The 22,325-nt window shown below is 46.6% G+C and overlaps 1 protein-coding gene and 1 long non-coding RNA gene across 4 annotated transcripts in view; both read right to left on the reverse strand.

Annotated features, from left to right (window-relative positions):
- Positions 1 to 22,325, reverse strand: part of LOC309522709 — a 289,900-nt gene that overhangs the window by 14,396 nt on the left and 253,179 nt on the right. The gene's annotated exons all lie outside the window — the stretch shown is intronic.
- Positions 1 to 22,325, reverse strand: part of PIANP (PILR alpha associated neural protein) — a 37,668-nt gene that overhangs the window by 14,396 nt on the left and 947 nt on the right. For 2 of the 3 annotated variants that reach the window (XM_082206139.1, XM_082206141.1), the window contains exons 2-3: positions 3,747 to 3,816; positions 1,018 to 1,583 (exon numbers count right to left, since the gene is read on the reverse strand). In XM_082206139.1, coding sequence (XP_082062265.1) covers positions 1,018 to 1,583; positions 3,747 to 3,763 — 583 coding nt within the window. In that variant the 5' untranslated portion in view covers positions 3,764 to 3,816. Of the gene's footprint in view, positions 1 to 1,017; positions 1,584 to 3,746; positions 3,817 to 21,802; positions 22,165 to 22,325 lie in introns of those variants that run through there. The other variant, XM_082206140.1, reaches the window with a different exon arrangement.

Genomic DNA, 22,325 nt, shown 5'->3' on the forward strand with positions numbered 1-22,325 from the left:
TTGGCAGGAGCAGGGACCGAGCAACAGGAACTCACCCCGTCACGGAGATTCGAACCGCCGACCATCTGATCGGCAAGTCCTAGGCTCTGTGGTTTAACCCACAGTGCCACCCACGTCCCTGTATTCTACTTAGGGTGGGGGATTAAAACTGTCAGATGATAATATTACGCTAAACCACATACCAATGATATGGGGTTTGACGGCTGGTCAATGCAGATGGACGCTTCACACCATTACTGCTGCCAAAAGACTGATATTGATTCACAGGAATCAATATCAATAGAGCCAGTGTGGTGTAGTGGTTAAGAGTGATAGACTTGTAATCTGGGGAACTGGGTTTGCTTCCCCGCTCCTCCACATGCAGCTGCTGGGTGACCTTGGGCTAGTCACACTTCTCTGAAGTCTCTCAGCCCCACTCACCTCACAGAGTGTTGGTTGTGGGAGGGGAAGGGAAAGGAGAATGTTAGCCACTATGAGACTCCTTCAGGTAGTGATAAAGTGGGATATCAAATCCAAAAAGAGGAAAGATAATACTATGCCCCCCTTTGATCAATGGATAGAAGATATGACAACTCTTGCAACACATGAATGGATCGCTTTTAGACGCAAATTGCGCATGGATAAATATAATGATACTTGGAACGCATTGATAAAAATTAGACCAACTTGTTACTAATTGTATACTTGTTGGAATAATAGCATTATTTATATAGCTCTACATTGCATTGCATTGCAGCAGAGGTCCCCAAACTTGGGTTTCCCGCTGCATTTGGACTACAATTCCCATCATCCCTAGCTAGAAGGACCAGTGGTCAGAGATGATGGAAACTGTAGTCCAAAAACAGCTGGACATCCACTGCATTACAGTTTTGAACACCCTTTTCTTTATTTTCTCATTACTTTCTCTTTATTGGTCCACTGGAAAAAAGAAATCAATAAACTCTAAATAATAATGGAAAAAGAAAAGAAAAAAGTTGGCAACACCAGAAGGAATCGAGAGAAGAAGATGAGTGTTACCTTCTCCCCGTGGCCCGAAAAGGAAGGGCCGTAGGGTGGCTGGGGTTTGGCGCAGGTTGAGCCCTTCGTTGTGTAGCAGGGAGTGGGAGTTGGGTTGCGCTGTCGCCATTCCGCTTGACGAAACGAAGGTGTAACCCAGAGGAGGGAAGCCAGGGTTGGCAGAGTTGGCGTCGCCTCCATCCTCAACGGATATTGTGGGGCCCCAGACGATGGCCCAGGGGTACTGGGAGGAAGACAGGCCATCCTCGAAGCCGGACGGAGTGGCAGGCCGGGTTCCCTGAGCCTGGCGCCTCAGGCGCACTGAGTTGCGCAGCCCAGCCCCTTTGGGAACCACAGACCGATGGCGCTGTGAGGTAGAGCGGGATCCTTTCTCCGGGGCCGGGTTCTTGTCCCAGATGCAAATGGACCGAGGAGAGGAAGGGCTGCGGTGGCTGCAGAGGGGCCGCGCTGCCAGAAGGCCCCGGGTGCGCAGTGACCAGGCGCTGTGGGATGGAAGTGCTGTGGCGAGAAGCAAGAAAGGCCAGAGCTGCAGCAGGTGGAAGCAGGAGACCAGAGGGAGCATCACGCTGTGGAAGGGGAGAAAGAGAGATGCATGTCGCTAAGCTGGAGAGGCCCCGTCTGTGGGGCTCGCTGGCTGTGTTGTCAGGCAGTGGGGTTTTGTTTCCCATGAAGTGTGGCAGGTGGAGATCGCAGTCAACTTTGAACTTCTGCAAAAGCCCAGCTGAAGCCAATGATCTGTGCAAGTGTCCAACAGCGCTCCTGCCAGCTCCTGTTCATTTAATGGGACTTGCATGGGATAACTAACAGACTGTAACCCTTGGTTACCAGATTTTTTTCAATGAATCTGCCCCCCCTTTTTTTTTGAAGCTGAGTAGCAACAGGGAGTCAGTAGTGGGGATGGTGAGGCAAACGACCCTGGGCCCAAGCACACATGCATAGTGTATAAAGGTGCAAAGCCCTTCTTTCGCACCCTGTGAAACATAAATGCATAGTTTTTTAAAAAACTGGGCAATGGCACGCCACCTGCCCATGACTTCCGAGCCTTCCCTGATCTCCTTCCCCCTTTTGTTTTGACAGATCAGGGGAGGCTCGGGAGTCACAGGCAGGCGGCTGTTGCCCAGGAGGGGCCAGCCTGGTAGTGCAGTTGGCTCTGGCTGGCTTCAGGAGATGCTCGCTGCCGTGGCGCAGGAAAAATGGCGGGCGCCATGGCACTGAGCAGCACTAACAGGCTGGCTCCGGGCTGCTGAGGCTGCTGCTGCCACATTTTGCAGGGACAGATTTGCAAATCTGGGGACATTCCGGGGACGGAATTTGTCCGGGGACAGATTTGCAAATCTGGGGACGTCTGGTAACCATTCTGTAACCCCACGTTAATTTGCTAAGCCTGAAGATGGAGCTTTCTCCTGCAGCCTGTTTTAAGTGCCACATCCAACGACCTCTTTGTCCAGGAGTGTCTGCAACTGTTTCTGTGTACACACCGTAGATTTAAAGGCTTCCCCCAAAGAATCTTGAGAACTGTCACACCTCTCAGAGCTGCAATTCCCAGCAGCTGTTACAAACCACAGTTCCCAGGATTCTTTGGGGCAAGCAACACACTTTAAAGGTGTGGTGTGTAAGCAGCCCACCCTGCAACTGTGGGGGTTTTTATGCACACTTTATGCATATCCCTCACTCCCATTTTGCAGGGATGCTCAATTTTCTTCATGCCTCTCATTGGCTGCTGGGCCCTGGAGACCCAACAGCCACATTCAGACAATTGTTCATGGCTTCACAAACGATGGTTTATGAAGCCATGTGCAGGTGCCATAGCTGCACACTTCCTTTTCACCTGTCACAGCTCCAACCCTAATGCATCAACTAGCTCACTCCCTTCCTATTGTCAGTACTTCCTATATTTCACACCTTTTCTGGGCACCCTGTGTGAGGTCAAAAACTGGCACCTCCAAATCATAGCTGTCAGCTTACAGATTTGTAAATAAGGGACCAGCAGCCTCGAAAATAAGGGATCAGCAGCCAAAATAAGGGATTTTCCAGGCACAGGTATGTTCAACCTCTGAGCCCCTCCAAGCCAAAGGCAGAAAGCCCAGCCAGCAGCCAAACAAAGCCTCAAGCGGTGGTTCCCACAGCGCAGCAACCCGGCAAAGGGGATGCAGCAAGGAAAACCACGTCACCTCTCCGCTGGGAAGCACTGAGCAAAGGCGAGTCCCCAGGCAACGTGGCCGATTTGATTGGCACAAGGCATGCACGCTCCACCCCTTGAGTCATTCTTAGACTCCTTATTGGGTGAGCAACACAGCCAAGCAACACAGTTGGAGCCTCCCTCCTCCCTGGCTGGCAGAGAGGGAGGGAGGGAGAGGAGCTGCTTCCTTTGAAACCCGGGAAATTTAAGGGACATCATCAATAAGGGACAACAGCGGGACACGGCGCTGGGATAAGGGAGTTTCCCGCCAAATAAGGGACAGTTGACAGCTATGCTCCAAATGGATCTTCTCTATTTTGCACCCCCTCAGCTCAATGCCTTGTGTGGAGGAACTGTCCACACCACTGTAAATCCAGTGTTTTGCCTATTACCATTACTAGGTATGCATCAAGTACGATTTGTTGCTGGTAGTGCACTAGCAATGCTTCCTTCTTCAAAGTACTGCCCTGGACACGCACACACTTAAGTGCCACAGCCTGGCCCTGGCACATTTCCACCACGCTTTATAAAAGAAGAGTTACAAACCTACCAGGTGCTGGTCTCCATATCTAGAGGCGACTGTTTCTCCACTCAGCGGTAAATCTGCCTCATATTCTTCACTAAAACCAGGAATGAAGAAAAAGGAATGTCAGTTGAATGTTCGCTAAAGCGTTCCTAAATCCCTTCAGCGCAGCCGATACACGGCTGCCTATTGACCACCAACTTTCATTACATTCCATCAAGTCCCTTCAACCCTTATAAACATGCCATGTATTATGAACATAAGCAGAAGACAGACTGACATGGAGAGAAAACATGTCCCTGGCTTATCATTGCACGCGCACATTTCCCGCCCTCCCCCTGCACTCGCGGCAGAACAACATTAAGCATACACGCACATAAATGTGAGCCTCACAGCCATGAACACACGTGCTGCTGTTCCTCCAAGGGCTGGGGGCGGGGGGGGGGATTTGTGCCTCTGATTTCTTATCACTTAAACAAGTTAAGAGAATCTTAATTCCTGCATTTATTTATAGCACCGAGCATGTAATCCATTTAATATAAAGAGCTACTTTAATTGTGCGTGGAGGCAAGGAAAAGAATAGGAATAAAATTAGAATGATAAACACAGGAGATAGCGAACGGGAATGAATCAGGGAGAAAACGCCAGCCTGCTTAAGGACTGAGAGAGGAAAAATATGTCCATAAAATATTTAGTGTTTACTTTCCGGAGGGCTAAAATGGCTTTCCCTTTTGCCCTTTTAATCACTGCCCGCACTCTCTCCCTCTCCCTTTCTCACACACAATTTTTTGTGATACAAATTATGGCTGTATAGCTTTTAAAAATGGCAAACTGGGATACGGCTATTGTATGTTTGCACTTATATCTGGCCAGTTATACAACCTAAAGGTAAAGGTAAAGGGACCCCTGACCATTAGGTCCAGTTGTGACTGACTCTGGGGTTGCGGCGCTCATCTCACTTTATTGGCCGAGGGAGCTGGCGTATAGTTTCCGGGTCATGTGGCCAGCATGACTAAGCCGCTTCTGATGAACCAGAGCAGCACATGGAAATGCCGTTTACCTTCCTGCCAGAGCGGTACCTATTTATCTACTTGTACTTTGACATGCTTTCAAACTGCTAGGTTGGCAGGAGCAGGGACCGAGCAATGGGAGTTCACCCCGTCACGGGGATTCGAACCACCAACCTTCTGATTGGCAAGTCCTAGGCTCTGTGTTTAACCCACACCGCCACCCACGTCCCGTTATACAACCTAGCTTGCTACTATTTCCCCAAACTCCGGTCTCCCATTGCGGGTGCAGAGTTCAAAAGATGATCCGGCCTGTAAGCCCTGGAGATGGCTCGGGTACAACTCAACTGCAGATACAGAGAAGCTGGGTGCTGTAAGCCTTGCAAGTCATTTCAAGGACTGGAGATAATATCTTTAGGAGAAACATCCCCTCCCAGGGGAGCCCAATGTAACCCAAAGCTTTGTGCTTGACAATGGTGTGGCTGACACAAGTCCTTCAGCAAACAAACTTAGAAGGGAAAATCAATATGCTAATGTTGTGCTGACTTGTTCGCTAGAGCTGTCAGACAGACCTCGAGTTCTAGGGTAAGCAAGGAAGACAGCTAAGAGAGTCCCCCACCCGCATTGTGTGTTTGTGTGCCTACAAAGTCTGGGTGAAAGGAAGAAGGGGGAACTGAACGGACAGATAAAAAGTGACTAGAACAGATGGCCGTATAGTCACACGATTACAAGATGCAGAGACTACATTTCTGTCTTGAAAAGTAAAATTCACTTCTCACTTTGTATCCTGGCGAATCTGATGTGCATTTTTACTACTTGCTAAATAGCTCTTTTATTGCAGCCTTATTACTTTAATCTCTTGAACATGTTCTCATAGAATATGATTCAGTTGTGATTAGACACTTATATTATGTTTAAATTCAGACTCATTTGGAACCCTGCGGAAAGCCGCTGGGGGCAGGGAGGGAGCGAGGAGAAGATGGAAGCGGATTTTCCTGTTTTAAAAAAGGTTGTTGGGGTAATAAGAGTGCTGCTTTGTCTGAGCAGATTCTTTGGGGCCTGGAGAGAGGAGAGGAGAGAGAGCGTAGGTAATAATGGCAATGTGGGGGAGTCGGTTAATCATAAAAGGAGAAAGAGGAGTCATAGATTCGTTAACAATTCGATTCCTAGCGCAGGTGATGATCTGGTAGGAGGAGGAATAAAAAGGGGAACATGGATACAACCATTTCAGTACTACATTTTTGGAGGGGGGAGTGATTTAATTTAAAGCATTGTGATGTATGGAAGTGAAAGCTGGGCCATAAAGAAGGCTGATCGCTGAAGAATGGATGCTTTTGAATTCTGGTACTGGAGGAGACTCTTGAGAGTCCCATGGACTGCAAGAAGATCAACCCTCTCCATTCTGAAGGAAATCAGCCCTGAGTGCTCACTGGAAGGACAGATCCTGAAGCTGAGGCTCCAAGACTTTGGCCACCTCATGAGAAGAGAAGACTCCCAGGAAAAGACCCTGATGTTGGGAAAAGATGGAGGGCACAAGGAGAAGGGGACAACAGAGGATGAGATGGTGGGACAGTGTTCTCGAAGCTACCAGCATGAGTTTGACCAAACTGCGGTAGTGGAAGACAGGAGTGCCTGGCGTGCTCTGGTCCAGGGGGTCACGAAGAGTCGGACACGACTAAACGACTAAACAACAACATTTTTCCATTAACGCTTTTTGCCATCACAGACTGAGCTGTTTGGAAGGCTGAGGTCTACCTGCTCCTCAGATCCTTGACCTTCCTGGTTTCTGAAACTGCACAGAATTGCAGTTTCGATCTGGACTTCAGAAGTGACTAGCGCCTCTTTGAGAGAGGCTGTGACCTATCCTGCCCCAAGACAAGGTGGTGGTTCAACCTCTGTTGGGGTGGGGAAGCCAGTCTGGACCTTACTATTTTGGGTCATTTCCAGCTGCAAGTTCTCTAGAAGATGTTGCAGTGAGCAACACAGCCTTGCCTTGCAAGTCACACTAAGCCAAACCACAGCTTTGTGTGAACGTGAGGATGTGGAGTCCTGGGGAGATCTCTGCCACTTTGCTCCTCTCCAGTCATTTTGCTGCTGAGCCACCCAATCTCTGGACTATCCATGAGGTGCAACCAAGGTTTGTTCCTGGTTTACAACCCATAGTTTGTTTGGGAGAGCTAAAGGGTGAGTTTGGGATAGTGTGAATCCGCCGCTGTGCCCTCGGCATGCCATGACTTAGCATGGTGTATGAATCAGAACAGCTCTCCTCTTCAAAAGAGATGTATAAAAGCTGCACATTTATGAGTGATGTGCTGTTGCTGCTTGCATCTCCTCCCCCTGCCCATGTAGCTTTATAATGCATTATGAATTTTCCTCCTCTCATTCCCTACCCCATGGAACAGCGGCCAGTGAAGTGGATCAGCCGTAGCTGGGAAACTTTCAGTGGAACGGCAACACATCACATGCCTTGCATTATTAAATGTTACAGGGTGAGCAGAGGAGCAGACATAGCAGCTGAAACACCTAGTTCCATCCTAATATATTCCTGCTTTCTATATTCAACTTGTCATAAGCATTAGACGTAATGCATGTGATTACAGAAATAATGTATGTGATAAGCATTGCAGAAAGAATGTCTGTAATGTTATTGCTGTGGGGAATTTGTAGTCACAGTAAACTAGCAGGCATAGGGATAGTTAATGCATGAAGGGGTTAAAGACCACAAAGTTGTAATGCTAGACTCAATTAGGTCACACTCCCTCATCTCCAATGAGGGAGGAAATAAATATTCTCTCATCACTCTTCTTCACACCAACTGGCCAGGAAGAAAGTGTCTGAGCTTGCCTGCTTGAAACCATCTTTTGGTACTTTGTACCCAAGGGAATTCTACCTGCGTTCTCCTTGCTGCTGCATGGAATAACACATGAATCATACTTTAGGATTTTGTAAGTAAAGCTTTGAAGAGTGTGGTTTGTTCATTGCAAGAGGAGCAGAAATGGAGAAAGAACTGTAAGCAAAGTAAACAGAATATATAAAAAGGCCAGCAGCCTGTTATACCAACACTATACTGCTGCTTGACCTTGTGACTGTTTTAAACCCTGCTGGGGTCTTTTTCCCACCGGAGAGTGTGTTATGCCCTGCATTTTGAATCCAGGAGTCCAGCTGATTCTTTTATTAATTACCGACACGTGGGTCATAGATCTATTTCCCTCTGCAATTATTTGTTTGGTTAATATGGCACCCTTAGTGTCTGGCATTTTAGAGCGTACAAGAGGACAGGTTCCTATCGCAAGGGGCTTACAGCCCAAACATGTGCTTTGAACCCCTGAAATGTGGTACATAAATGGCGGTTATTCAAAGCATGAAACGCCCCCTCAGAAGCCATTTGAGGCCCTTTCTCCAAGAATGCAGATTCTGAATCCTCTCTGGGCAGTTATTTTCCATCGCTTGAATTCAGGCAGCCTTCCCCCCCATGCTTAGCCGAAAGCAACCTGCCTCTCCCTTAAACTCATTACATCACTGAACAGGGTGAACATTTGCTCCCCATCTTCTTTCTAAAATTCTCTTAAATATTTAAATACCCCTTCTTAATCTTCTTTTCTCCAGGCAAGCCACACCAAGATCTTTTGGCCCACCCTCATAAGACTTCCCTTCAGATCTTTTTTATCCTCTCCATAGCTCACTTCTGAATTCTTTCTTCTTTCCCCTGCAGCATCTGTCTTCATCATGTCCAAAAACCAACTTCAGGCTCCCATTATATTTAGGACAGGGTACATTCCGGAAAGCCTTTTTTCCCCTTTTTTAAAAGGATTTTATTTTCCACGTTGCACTTCTAGTACCGTGCGCCAGTGTGAGTTGCTGTACCTGGCATGTGAATTGGAGGGGGCAAGGGATGGGAAGGAACACTGTGTGTGTGTGTGTGTGTGTGTGTGTGTGTGTGTGTGTGTGTGAGAGAGAGAGAGAGAGAGAGAGAGAGAGAGGAGCCCCAGCTGCAAGGGGATAGTCCATTATTGCTGTTAAAAAATCATGAGAGATTTGTGCTTCTTCATTGAGAGGGGGGAACACACAACCTTGGGAAGGGGGGGGGAAAGCTAAGGGAATGACTCATCTCTCACATGTGCAGAACTGTACATATGCAAAGGGGTCCTTGCCCTGCTAGCCTCTGCCACCCCCCTAGTGACACATACAGCTGGGGGTATAAGCAGAGAGCTGTGTGTGCCCATGTAATGAAGTGCCCTAAATGAACGAGCCCTATATAAAAAGGTGACTCGTGGATGTGGGGGGGGGTGGCATTTCACAAAATGGAAGTTCAGGGCATTGCTGTTGACATTTTATTTCTGAAAGGGTACACAAGCACTTGCCAGTTTAAGTGTCATAGCAAGGGAAGTTCTTGCCTCTACAGGAGCAAAAGCGACATTTAAAATAAAAAAATTAAGAGCCCAGGCACAGGGGAGCGCTAGGGCAGTGTTATTCGCAATCAGTGACAACACAGGCACCACCGATAGCATTCACGGAGTCATATGCCACAAATTATTTATGTTGTGTTGAACACTATTGCGATCTTCGAAGCAAATTTGAAGCATGTTTCCACCAGCTTCAGGGAATTCTGGGGACTGTAGTTTGTTAAGGGTTATTGGGGATTGTAGGTACGGTGCCCAGAATTATTTGGAGAGGAAAGTGTACAGTGGTACCTTGGGTTACATACGCTTCAGGTGACAGACTCCGCTAACCCAGAAATAGTACCTCGGGTTAAGAACTTTGCTTCAGGATGAGAACAGAAATCGTGCTCTGGCGGCGCAGCGGCAGCAGGAGGCCCCATTAGTTAAAGTGGTGCTTCAGGTTAAGAACAGTTTCAGGTTAAGAACGGACCTCCGGAATGAATTAAGTTCTTAACCAGCGGTACCACTGTATTTCAAATGTGCTTTAAAGGTGCAGTGTCAAACTGGAATAAACACATCAACTGAGGCAAGAATCATATTGATGTACATGGCACTTTGCAGCTCAAGTGCTCGTGTGTGTTTGTGTGTGTGTGTGTGTGTGCGCGCGCACACACACACACACACACCATGCACACCACACACACCACACAGCTTGCCCCAAAGCACTTACAACTAATGGTCCACTTCCAGTCACATATTAGTTTTGCCCCACCATCGCCAAATTGGGAAGCTCAGTTGTAGAACATGAGACTCTTAATGTCCAGGCCATGAGTCTGAGCCCCACGTCGGGCAAAAAGTTCCTGCATTGCAGGGGGTTGGACTAGATGACCCTCGTGGTTCCTTTTCCAACTTTACAATTCTATGATTCCATTACTGTCTGCGTCAAAAGATGCAGCCACCTTCCACACAGGAATCTCCCTCTTTCTCTCTCTCTCTCTCTCTCTCTCTCTCTCTCTCTCTCTCTCTCGTTGTATCAGTAAGTGGGGAGAGAAAAGGTTAGCAAGAAGAGCAAGGCAAACCTAAGAAAAGGACTGGGAGAAGACGTGCTTACTCACACTTAGACTGGAAGTATTATGTACTGAAGTTCTCACCCTGGGCCAGCAGGGGGATACTGTAGATAGTTATGCAAATAAAGGATTGAAAATGGCATTCAGTGACTGGATAGTTTTAGGAAATTGTTACAGTTACGTTGTAGTGGAGCTCTATATAAGCTGGCTGGCTGAACCCTTCAGTTCAGTTCTGTCCTGGCCTGTGAATAAACAAGAGCTGTTTGAAGAATCGCTGTGTCGCCTGATATGTTCACCCACAGCTTAACAGGATGCATATGCACCTTACATTTAAAGCACATTTAAAACATATCCCCCCCCCCAAGAATCCTGGGAATTATAGCTCGTTCAGTGTGCTGGGAATTGTAGCTCCGTGAGGGATAAACTATATTCCCCATGAGTCTTGTAGGGGTGTGCTTCAAAAATATGGTGTGTTTGTGCAGCTCTTATCTATGTTAAAGGGGGGATGAAGGCTGGATAGGGAGGGGTGGTTAGGAAAAATGTGAGCTTTGAGATAGAATTTAGAGGAAGGAATAAAACGTATTACCTTATGCTGGTTGTGATGAATTACTCTGCATCCATTTTCGATGGTTTAATAGTTTCTTCTCCACATATAGTGGAAAATTGAGGGGTGTTCTTTAGAAGAAAACTCACATTTAATTAAAATGTTGCTTTTAAGCCAGATTCACTTTTCTGATACCATCTAGGGCAGCTGGGACACCTGTTATTAAAGCAGAAACCTCGCTCTGCCATTCTGTAATTGATTCTGCCAGAAGCTTCCAGCAAAACCCAAAGTTTTCTTGGTTACTTCCCTCAATTCTACTTCTCCCTCACACATTTGGCTGCTAGGCCTTGAATCGTCGTCTAACAGCAGTTCTTCAAGAGCTTATTCTCACGATTCATGTTCGCTGTGGCATCAAAACCTGGCTTGCCTCATCCACGGATGTTTTGAAACACCTTGCAACCTGCCTCAAACACAAAGCTTTTTCAACCATTTCCAGCTATGACTGATTGTTTAATAATCAGATGGTGTACATTAGGTTACACACTACCTGGCTCACATTTTCTTTTCCAGCGTCTTTTATCACCCTGCTAGGTAAACCCAGTATTGTTTGCCACACATTGTCTTCTACCCTAATGGCAGAGACTCCCCTCACCTCACGACTTTCCCCAAGCGCAATATACCAGACCGCTGTTCCTTGCAGTTGCTGATCCCAGTCCTCCTCTGCCGCATGTGTGTTTGGTGCTTCTGTCACAGAGGCTTAGCTCACCAAAAACAGCAGATCATGGAAGTGACCTCAAACGTCATCTAGCCCAACCCATCTATTCATGGCTACAGCATTCTTTTTGCAACCCCACCACTTTACAAGCAAGTGGCTGCATTGCTTCAGGCTTCAGGTGGGAGATCACTCTTTCTCAACAGGTAAATCAGGTGGTCAGTTAAAGGTAAAGGGACCCCTGACCATTAGGTCCAGTTGTGACCGACTCTGGGGTTGCGGCGCTCATCTTGCTTTATTGGCCAAGGGAGCCGGCCAGGGATGCAGACTTATAAAAAATATTGGGGGGGCCCGGGAAAGCTCGTGAATATGCAAATAAGCTCATGAATATGCAAATAAGCTCATGAATATGCAAATAAAGTGGCGCCGCCCCCTCGTGAGCGAATAGGGGAGAGCGTGCTGCGCCGAATAATCAGCTCCGGAACAGCTGATATGCGGGAAACGTGGGGCTAGCCGGAGAGAGGGCGAGCCCCCTCCGCTCCGGCCCTAAACCGCTGAAACCGCCAGGAGGAAGGAAATTCCCCCCGGCAGTGCCTTGCCAGTGGCGGTGGTGCTGCGAAGCAGCGAGGCAGGAGCCCCCACCCCCGGGGATTCCCTAATCTCGCGGGGGACAGCCGGGGCTCTCCAACTAGGGCGCGCGGCTGGCTGGCTGGCTGGCGAGGGAGCAGGTGGGGAGGAGGCGGGGGACGGCGGCGGCGCTCTGCTGGAAGGGCGCCCGAGATTATTGGGGGGGCTGAGCCCCCCCAATAAAATTTTTGAGGGGGCTCGAGCCCCCTCAGGCCCCATGGAGTCGGCGCCTATGGAGCCGGCGTGCAGCTTCCAGGTCATGTGGCCAGCATGACTAAGCCGCTTCTGGCAAACCAGAGCAGCACACGGAAATGCCGTTTACCTTCCCGCCAGAGTGGTACCTATTTATCTACTTGCACTTTGATGTGCTTTCAAACTGCTAGGTGGGCAGGAGCAGGGACCGAGCAACGGGAGCTCACATATTGTCAAAAAAGTGGGCGTGCACTGCCAAAAGAAAGGAGGGGAGAACATTAAGAAAAACACGTGGTTTTTAAAAAATATACAGGAGCAAATTCAGAAATTGCTGCGATTACAATAGAAATACATCTCACCAAAGTGGGGAAGACATCAGGGGACTTGTGTGCCTGCTAAATCTGACGTCCACGTACTCATGACTGTTGAGGGGCAACTTCAAGGCTCCTTGCTCTCCCTTTTTATGTTTCTTATCTTTAAGCCAGACTTGGACTGGGCAGTTGTCAAATAGAGGACACCTTCAAACAGAGAACTGACTTCTGAGAGCCTTTCAAAACAGAGGAGTGTCCTTTGTAAAGCAGGACACATTGGCACCCTATAGGTAGGCAAGCAGATAGACAGATATATGTTCCCTCTCTCTTTCTTTTCCAAATGAGTGTCAGGTGGTGCAGTGAGCAGAAAGCAGTAAAAGGAAGGAGCACAAACCTCATGGTTAATGCATTGTTGGGACATTTATATGCCATTTCTTGCTAAATATTTAAACACTTCACATACATTATCACGTTGTAACCACTGCAATTCCTGAAGTTTATTTTCAATTGACGCCACCCTATGACCCGGTTCACATGCAACGCTAAGCCAAACCATGGCTGTGTGTGAATGAGCAGCCGTGCAAGCTTCTGGAGGGAAGATGGTGGCTGCTTTGTTCCTGCTCTGATCTCACCGTTGTTGCAATATTGTGAGCTAAGCCACAGCTTGGCTTAGCATTATGTCTGAAACTGGTGAAATTGATCTCCCCCAGTCAGGGAAACCAAAAGGTAGTGAGCCACTGAACAAACCTTGGCTACAGGTTGTGGTTTGCCTGGAGTGAGATAAACCACAGACTTCGGTTTAGACGTAACGCCAAGCCAAACCATGGCTTAGCTCACAGCAGCGCAACACCAGCAGGACTGGAGGAGAAGCAAAGTTATGGTTTGGCTTAGTGTTATGTGTGAACTGAGCTTATAACTTACTTCAGCTTTTCTTTTTTGCGCTCTAGCTAGGCCTACTGTATATTTCATAGGGCCGGCCCACCCATGAGGCAAGGTGAGACAACTGCCTCAGGCAGCAAGATCCACCAAGACAGTAAATCCCAGTGTTGATCTTTCTTCCCCCCGCTTTTTCCCTGATGATCTTCCCTCACCACTTCTTCCCTGGTGGGAAGAGAGGTGCCATTCTCGGGTCTGTCTCAGGTGCAACCATGTCTTGAGCAAGCCCTGGCATTTCATACCTCTTTTTCTTTTAAAATTCCAAACTATTGATTTAAATGTCAAGCTGGCACGTGCCTCTTCTTCTTCTACTTCCCTTTGGAAGCTTTTAAGGCTGCCATCACCAATTAACTCTAAGCCATGCTTTTGGTACTACAGTTTAACCTCCCTCTCTTTCGCTGGCTCCTTGTGTCTCATTGGCCCCAAATAATTTGAATGCATATAGTATCTGCTGTAGTTTATCAGTTTTTACGGCTCAGAAGTTCTCCTTTATGTATGTTATTCATCTTTTCTCCACTAATAAGGTGGCCGAATGTCCTACTTTCCTGAGGACTTTTTTCTATTTCCAGTTTAAAGATTAATCGTCATTAGAAGGGGAGCAGGGCCTTGAAGTTGCACCTGGGCAGCAGACTAAGGCGGCTCATAGCAGGTCACCTATGCAGTTTTTCCCACTATGGGGAGCTGTAGTGCATCTCTATTTAAATTATAAAAAATTGTTTCTAAATTTACTTCTAGCCATATAAATTAGCAACCAGCTCATAGCAGGTCACCTAGTCAAAGTTTTTCCCACCATGGGGAGCTGTAGTGCATCTCTATTTAAATTATAGAAAATTGTTTCTAAATTTACTTCCAGCCATATAAATTAGCACATGCAAATTTTATGCAAATCGGTGCCCTCTTTTTTAGTGATGCATAACTGACCACCCTGCTTGCTAAATGCATTTCCCTCTACTGACCTAAGGAAATTGGTTTTCCCCTTACTTCAAGATCCTAGGTTCTACACCATTAAATTGGATACAAACTGTACACACATTTTCCCGTCACCCTTTTCTGGTCTTTGCTAAACATGCTTGCTTTCTTCATTTTCCCTGCATTTTTCTTGCACAACACATCCCTGATCCTCTTTGCTGCTCTCCTGTGAACTTTGTGTGGTTTGTTGATCTATTTTAAAAGGTAGAACACCGAATTGGATGTTTCTCCCTACTCAGATCTATGTGTAGTGTTAAAATTCCTACTTATACCATTTAAAAATGTGTTAGTCTTTGAGGTGTTACAGGACTCTTTGTTGTTTCCATAAAATGTGTGCATCTTTTCATATTTTTCTCCCTTTGCAAAATTTATTCTACATCTCCTAATCATCGTGGGGAAGGGCAAAGAGGTCCGGGGAGCTAATTGAAATCAAATTCCAATGACCCTTAGAAATTTCATTCAGCCATCTTTATGGGCACCTGATATTTCCTTCATCGTTTCACGCACACTTGCAGCCTTGTCTTCATAGCCATAAGGAACCTGAGGTCTGTGCAGAACACCACAGTCTCATGCAGAACTGTTAAATGCACACAGCCAATCTCTGGTAAAGTGGCATTGTCCCCTTTCTAAAAAACAAACAGGTGACCACAATATTGATGAAAATATTGAAGATGGCCTAGGGCAATCGCTGCCACAAGCTTCACTCACTGCTTCATCTTCCCACGTTACCAGTGAGTCAACTGTTCTTTACAGGTTATGAGCTATCAGCCAACTGCCTAGATTTATCGAGCTTTGTAATATCATGTGAAACTACCTGAAAGGCTTTTTAAAGGTGCTCATTAAATCCACAGTGAGCTACATGCTTAACACAGGCAGTCATCCAGTGGCGTAGGGTGGGGGGTGCCAAGGGTGCCGGCCGCACCGGGCGCAACATTTGGGGGGGGGCGCGTTTGGCCGGCCCTCCTCGAGGAAGCAGGAACCCCACTGTCCTCGGACCTCCTCCGAAGCCTGGCGGGACCTTCTCCCCGCGCCAGCCTTCGGATGGCTGTCCTGAAGACTTGTGGTGGGAGCAGTGGCGTAGCGTGGGGGGTGCAGGGGGGCCTGCTGCACCTGGCGCAACATCTGGGGGGCGGAAGAGACTCGAGTGCTAAAATCCACGGGTTAGGGGGCGCAAATTACTTGCCTTGCTGAGAACCCACGCTACGCCACTGCAGTCATCCCAAAGCCTGCCTCAGATACCAACATGTCATAGCTCCCTGTGCCACAGATGCTACTGCACTAAGAGGTACCAATGTGATGATATAACCACCTCTGACTAGCATTCTTCAGAAGCAGAGAGAAACACTTCACCGAAGCAGGAGACCTAGATTTATGGCTCTCACAGCACAGCAAGAACGAGCCAGAACTGGAGAGTCCTGAAGTGCTTCTAAACTAGCAGTTTTTGGTCTCAACCAGCAACCATGTTCTGCCCACACTATTGGGTGTGATATAGAAGCCCATGGGTGAGTGGCAATACATCTAAGCCATTTTAGCAGCAGCAGGTTTGTTTTAAAATCAATTTTAAATTTTGCACTCAAGCAGTCTTTCATTTACATGCCGCTGCATAAATATTTTAAAAATGTTTACTTAAAATATAGACTAAAAAGTATTCTGAGTGCAACTTAAATGATTTATTTATTTTTTAAACAACTCTCTAAAATGGTGCTGAATGGAAAGCCAACATGCTTATTTTTTTTATTAAAAAATGTCTACATTCGTGCTAAAATGATTTTCCTTTTAAGCGCCATTTATTTTTTAAAAAATGTAAGCGAAAAAAATGCTTATGTGCAAATTGAAAGAGTATAAAAAAGTAAATCGGATGCTAAATGGAGCTAACCATGTGCTATGCTTTCTTTCTTTCTTTGACCTTTAAAAAGAGATGAGAGACTTAGGGTGGTGTTGGAAAACAGCACTTCCATTATGATGTCATATAAAGGTAAAGGGACCCCTGACCATTAGGCCCAGTGGTGACCGACTCTGGGGTTGCGGCACTCATCTCGCTTTATTGGCCGAGGGAGCCAGCGTACAGCTTCCGGGTCATGTGGCCAGCATGACTGAACCACTTCTGGCGAACCAGAGCAGCGCATGGAAACGCCGTTTACCTTCCCGCCGGAGCGGTACCTATTTATCTACTTGAACTGGTGTGCTTTCTAACTGCTAGGTTGGCAGGAGCAAGGACTGAGCAATGGGAGCTCACCCCATCGCAGAGATTCGAACCGCCGACCTTCTGATCATCAAGCCCTAGGCTCTGTGGTTTAACCCACAGCGCCACCCACGTCCCTATGATGTCATATAGAGGCCTCATAAAAAGTGAGTGAACCAAGTGTGGCAATTCCACAGTAAATAGCTAGTGTTGAACCAGTCAATGAACCTGACGCGTCCAGAGCCCAATGTCTCATTACAACAACACCCTTGTTTGAAGCCTTTAAAATGAGGTGTGGATGTGAATTTGAGGCTTACTCCTGTCCTTTCCCTTTCCTTATTAAACATAAAACAAAACAGTAGTGACACAATGTCAAGGGCAGTATGTGGAAAGCCTAAATGACTGTTTCAAAGCAAACTGAGAAAGATCTGCCTAGGAGTAGTGGAAATCAGATAAGAAACTCGCATTTTCCTTTCTAAATCCTCCTATTGAGACTTTTGAAGTACGGTTGTGAACCAGGCGTGTTTGCTTCAACCCACAATCACTTCTAAACTTACCCTCCCTTTCCATCACTTTCTCCAGCTTCAACCCTCACCAAGCTATTAGTTGACTGAAAATTCAACAATGGTTGGGTTCCGATACTTTGCAATAAAGAATAAAATTGCAGTGTTTTACTAACACTTGTGTTTGGCGAAAACAAACAAGTTTTCATGGAAGTGAAACTTTTTTGATAGACCTTTTGCAAGGAAAAAAATTGCACTAATCAATGCTTTCTTACTATGGGGATACGATTTTAAGACTTGATTGCAACTTGTATTCTGCTGATCTGGAATGTTTCAGAAATAAAGAAATCTATTTCAGCAAAAAACAACGCAGAGCTGTCCACCCCACTGCTACATGTGTCTGTCTGTTGGAGTGATTGGACAGTGACTATTATCTTAGAATGAGCCTAACCCATCTCCTCTCTCCCATTTCTCCCTACTCTCCTGTGTGACAACAGAACCACCAGCAAGAACAGCAAGAACTCACTTAATGGAGGTAGAATTAGGTACCCATGACAGCCAACGTTCCTCCAGGAATCTGTCCAATTCTTTGGGTTGTTGTTTTTATGCCACCTAACATTGTGGCTTCTCCACATCTTGTGACAATTAATTTCATGAGTTCATCACGAACTCTTCAAAAAATAACTGTAGGAAATTTAACAGAAGGCTGTGAGAATTTTGTGAGTGTGCACGCACGCACACAACTGAGAATCATGTCTTTCAGTCAGATGTTTAATTAATTAACACACTCTTGTTTAATTTTCCTCGCTTCGGTGGAGCAGTGAAATAAGATATGCTTGGTGCCTTTTTCGTTCCTGGATTAACCTTAGCTAGGACCTGATAAGAGATGCAGACTGCACCTTTTTTACCTTGGTAGCAGAGTAAATGTTTGTCATATATATGAGGCCAACGGTTGAAAGTTACTTTAGCATAGTGGCTAAAGAGATTGAGATAGTACTCAGACAGAACCTGGTTTGGATATCTCCTCTGCCTTGACCTCACTCAATGCCACTCCCTCAGCCTTCCTACATCTGCAATATCAAAATAATAATATTGACCTACCATACAGGGAGGGACACGGGTGGCGCTGTGGGTTAAACCACAGAGCCTAGGACTTGCCGATCAGAAGGTCGGTGGTTCAAATCCCCGCGACGGGGTGAGCTCCTATTGCGCAGTCCCTGCTCCTGCCCACCTAGCAGTTCGAGAGCATGTCAAAGTGCAAGTAGATAAATAGGTACCGCTCTGGCGGGAAGGTAAATGGCGTTTCCGTGCGCTGCTCTGGTTCGCCAGAAGCGGCTTAGTCATGCTGGCCACATGACCCGGAAGCTGTACGCCGGCTCCCTCGGCCAATAAAGCGAGATGAGCGCCGCAACCCCAGAGTCGGTCACGACTGGACCTAATGGTCAGGGGTCCCTTTACCTCTACCATACAGGCGTGTTGTAAAGATAAGGTAATCTGTGCAAAGCAATAAAAAAATTCCTTATAAATGCTAAGCATTATTGTTATTGGAAGTATTTCAGGGCTCCCAGAATTTCCAGTTAGTGATCCAAGATATGCCTGCCTGCCTGCCTGGTTCAACAACATTACAAGGTAGCTGGACTATCGATTAAAGTCGCTTCAGGGCCGCTCCTTGCATCCTCCCCATTTTCCAGAAATATTTCAAGTGGTAACTTGAAGCTTACAAGGGCTTTCATGAGATCATTTAGTAGCAAAAGGTATGCATGCATAAATCAACAGTTTACCTACTTATGCCAGAACACCCACCTTTGCTCAGTGCTTCAGGTTAAAATAAGGAGCAATTGAGCAGTAACCCAATTCCTGTCATTTACTCATAGCTTCTAGCTGTTGGGAGATTTTAGAAACACCCCCAGCATTAGTTTGTATTCCCTGACTGTCTTGTCTAATAGCTACTGACATTTTTTTTCCCTCCGGGAATTTTTAAATCCTTTTTTTAAAAAAAGAGTTTTATTTTCTGTTCTCGAAACGTTCTGTGGCAAATTTGATTAATGGATCAAACTGAGTGTTTTGTTTAGACTCTTCTGCCTGCGTCTCTTCAGGTTCTTGGCTGTTTTTGCATTATTGAGCCCAGGTAAAATTAACAGCCGCTCCCCATCAACTTACTTCACAGCACTGATGATTTTCTCGTGTGCTTCTCTTGCACCGTCTTCCTGTCATCTGGCTCAAGGAGCCTCAAGTCTATTATGGAAGCTGTTTCATCTCACTGATCATTTTAGCTGCCTTCCTCTGCCCCTGTCCTCCCTTGCTCTGCAACATCAGGTTGAGCTGTGGGTGGAGGAAGATCAGCCCCGAACAGAGAACTAAAAGTGCAAATACACCTTCGATCCACACGGTGACATTAAAATATGTGCTCTCTTCTTATTGGAATAGTTCTAATACGGACCCTCCCTCCCCCCCCTTCCCCCTCAGCGTGTATTACTTTGCAATTTCCAACACTGAATTTCATCTGCCATTTTATTGCTAAAGTCACCCAGTTGTGTAATGACCTTCCAGAAGACAGCAATCTGCTCTGGACTTTAAAGCTTTGCCAGCTGTAAAATGTTTCCACCTCAGTATCCCTCCCTTCCTTTCTTGAGGTCACTGTTGAATATGTTTAACATCGCTTCTTTGATGCACAGATGCTTGTTCCCACTTTCCTATTTAGCCTTTCAGTGAGATGCTGACCCTGTCATCGTTCTAGTCCTCAGCACAGCACATCTCTCAACACAGGACAGAAAACGCATTCCGGTGCTTGAGGCAGAAAATCCACATGGTGCCCCCATGGTGATTTAAAACAACAACAACAACAACCTAAGTACCTTCAAAAAAACAAAACAGTGCTTATGCCAGAACAATATGCTGAAAAAATATGTTTTGAGTTTCCATCTTTTTTTAATAAAAAAAACCCCAACAACAACTCATTACTGATTCACAAAAAGATCGTCCCTCTTATTCCAGGATGAGCTTGTTTTCTTAAGAGCTTTTGATGAAGGGCTTTGTCAAACGCTTCTGAAAATCCAATTGCACTAAATCAACTGGGTCGCCCTGTTCTACATGCTGCCTGACATCTTCGGAGAATTCGGGTAGATCAGTGAGATGTCACTTTCCCTTATTAATCTCACAGTTGACTGTTCCCTGACATAACAATATTTATCTGAGTCTCGTATGCTTTTGCCTAGGCTCCCAGAATTTCTGTGCATTTTCTTTTTACAGTAAACAGGGGTTTTTTCTCTCCAGCTCAGTCCTGTACATATCTATTCAGAAGTAAAACCCTGAGGCCCTCCCATGAGGAAAGGTGTGGCTCCTGCTTCAAGGTGGCAGATTTCTGAAAGATGCAGACTGAAAGATAGATCTGAACCACAGGGCACAATCAGCCAGGAAATTCTCCTGTGCAAGACACTCTGAATGAATAGGAGCTGCACAAGAGAACTCCATGTGCTCTGGCACACTTGGATTAATTTCAATGGATCGCATGCTGGAGAATGTCTGGACTGATTTTGCCATTAGTGTAGCCATTTGGATTTTTTGCATCAGCTGCCAAGATGTCTTAAGGAAGACCCTAGTTACTCTAAGCTCAGCCAGAAATCTATACAGACAAATTTTCACTGGTCTCTCCTGGCTTTCACATGCATGCAAGGATGTTCAATAGTCATACAAATATAACAATGTGGGCAGAAGGAAAACTGGCCCCAGAGCCTAGAGACAGTGGGTGTGATTCTGCACCATTGTTCTGAATCCCACACTGGCCTAGACTTGAGATGAATAGACTGCTACTCTTAATCAGTAGGAGTGGGAGTATCAAAAACCAACTGCTGGTGTGTGTGGCTGAAGATTTGCAGTGATGGATCCTGCTATGTTCTGGAGAAAGGAAAAGGGAATTCAGGGGGGAAAGATGCCTAACAGGGAGCATGATAGAGGTGAACATGATTATGAATGGTGTGGGAGTACATAGGGAACATTATTTCTTTCTCTCAGTGGCAGTGGATTTAGGACAGACCAAAAAAAAAAAAAGTAGCTCTTCACATAACACACAATAAATTAGCTTACAGAATTCATTACCAGAACATGCAGAGACAGCTTCTAGCTTGGAGGCTAAAGAAATACGCAAATTCATGGAAGACAAGACTAGCCAAGGCAAGCCAAAGTGACCCTTCATGGCTGGGTACAGTCTACCTCCAGTTGCTAGACGCTGCACAGCTGTATTACATTGTGCCTCACGGTGAGCCTCCCCAGCTACTTTTGGGGACCATGCTGGGCTCAAGGGACCCTTGGCCTGAACCGAACAGGCATTTCTTATGTTTGTCTACAGATCTGACACTCTATAGAGGTGGAAAAATTGGGACTAAGAATACGAATGCTGGTGCTGTCCCAAAGTGTGAGTCCCTGCTGTGCTATGTTGTGCTGTGACTTCATGTTGATGGTGGCTAATGCACTGTTTACAGAAATCCTCCAGCCTTTGCTCGCTGAGGTTGTGAAGCAAAGTCTGGAGCTATCTCACCCTATGATGGTGTTGCTTCTGTTCAAGGCGAGATGCTTGGGGAAGTGTTAGCCTCAAATCTTGCTGGGGAAAGCAGTTCAATGTTCAACAGCTGACAAAGCGAACCTCACTACCACCTACCTGTGGATCAGATGGCCTGGAATCCTAACGTGCCTACGGATGTCAGCAAGCTTTGTTCTTCCACCTCTTGCAACAGCAAAAAGCACAGTCCAGCGCGCGCGCACTTGGGAGAATAAGTGCCATTGAACTGAGCGGGTTGCGTAAACATGCCTAGGGTGGCACTGCAAATCCTGGGAGCCCGATGCATTTTCCTGTGTTTGGGAAGGGGCTGTCCAAGCGCAGCAATGAGGCCCCTCCCAGAGGGGCTGAATTCCCCCCATGGGCATCCACAAGCAGTCTGGAAGATTTCCTCGCATTGTGTTGCTGTGTGTGACGCATTCATTGCTGCCCTGGCTCTGGACTTTTTGCAGGACACCCACCCTGGCCGGTGCACAAGAGGGGCTCAAGTTATCACACTCCTCCCTCCCTGACATTCCTCCTTGCCTTGCTTGGTCACAGTTGTTCTTTGGGCACAACAGGTCTGGGTGCATCATGCATGTCAAGAGCTGCGGGGAGCTGGAGCCAGAGTTGCTCATGGAGCTGG

Source organism: Podarcis vaucheri (genome assembly GCF_965113315.1).
Source record: "Podarcis vaucheri genome assembly, chromosome: 17".
NCBI lineage: Eukaryota > Metazoa > Chordata > Lepidosauria > Squamata > Lacertidae > Podarcis > Podarcis vaucheri.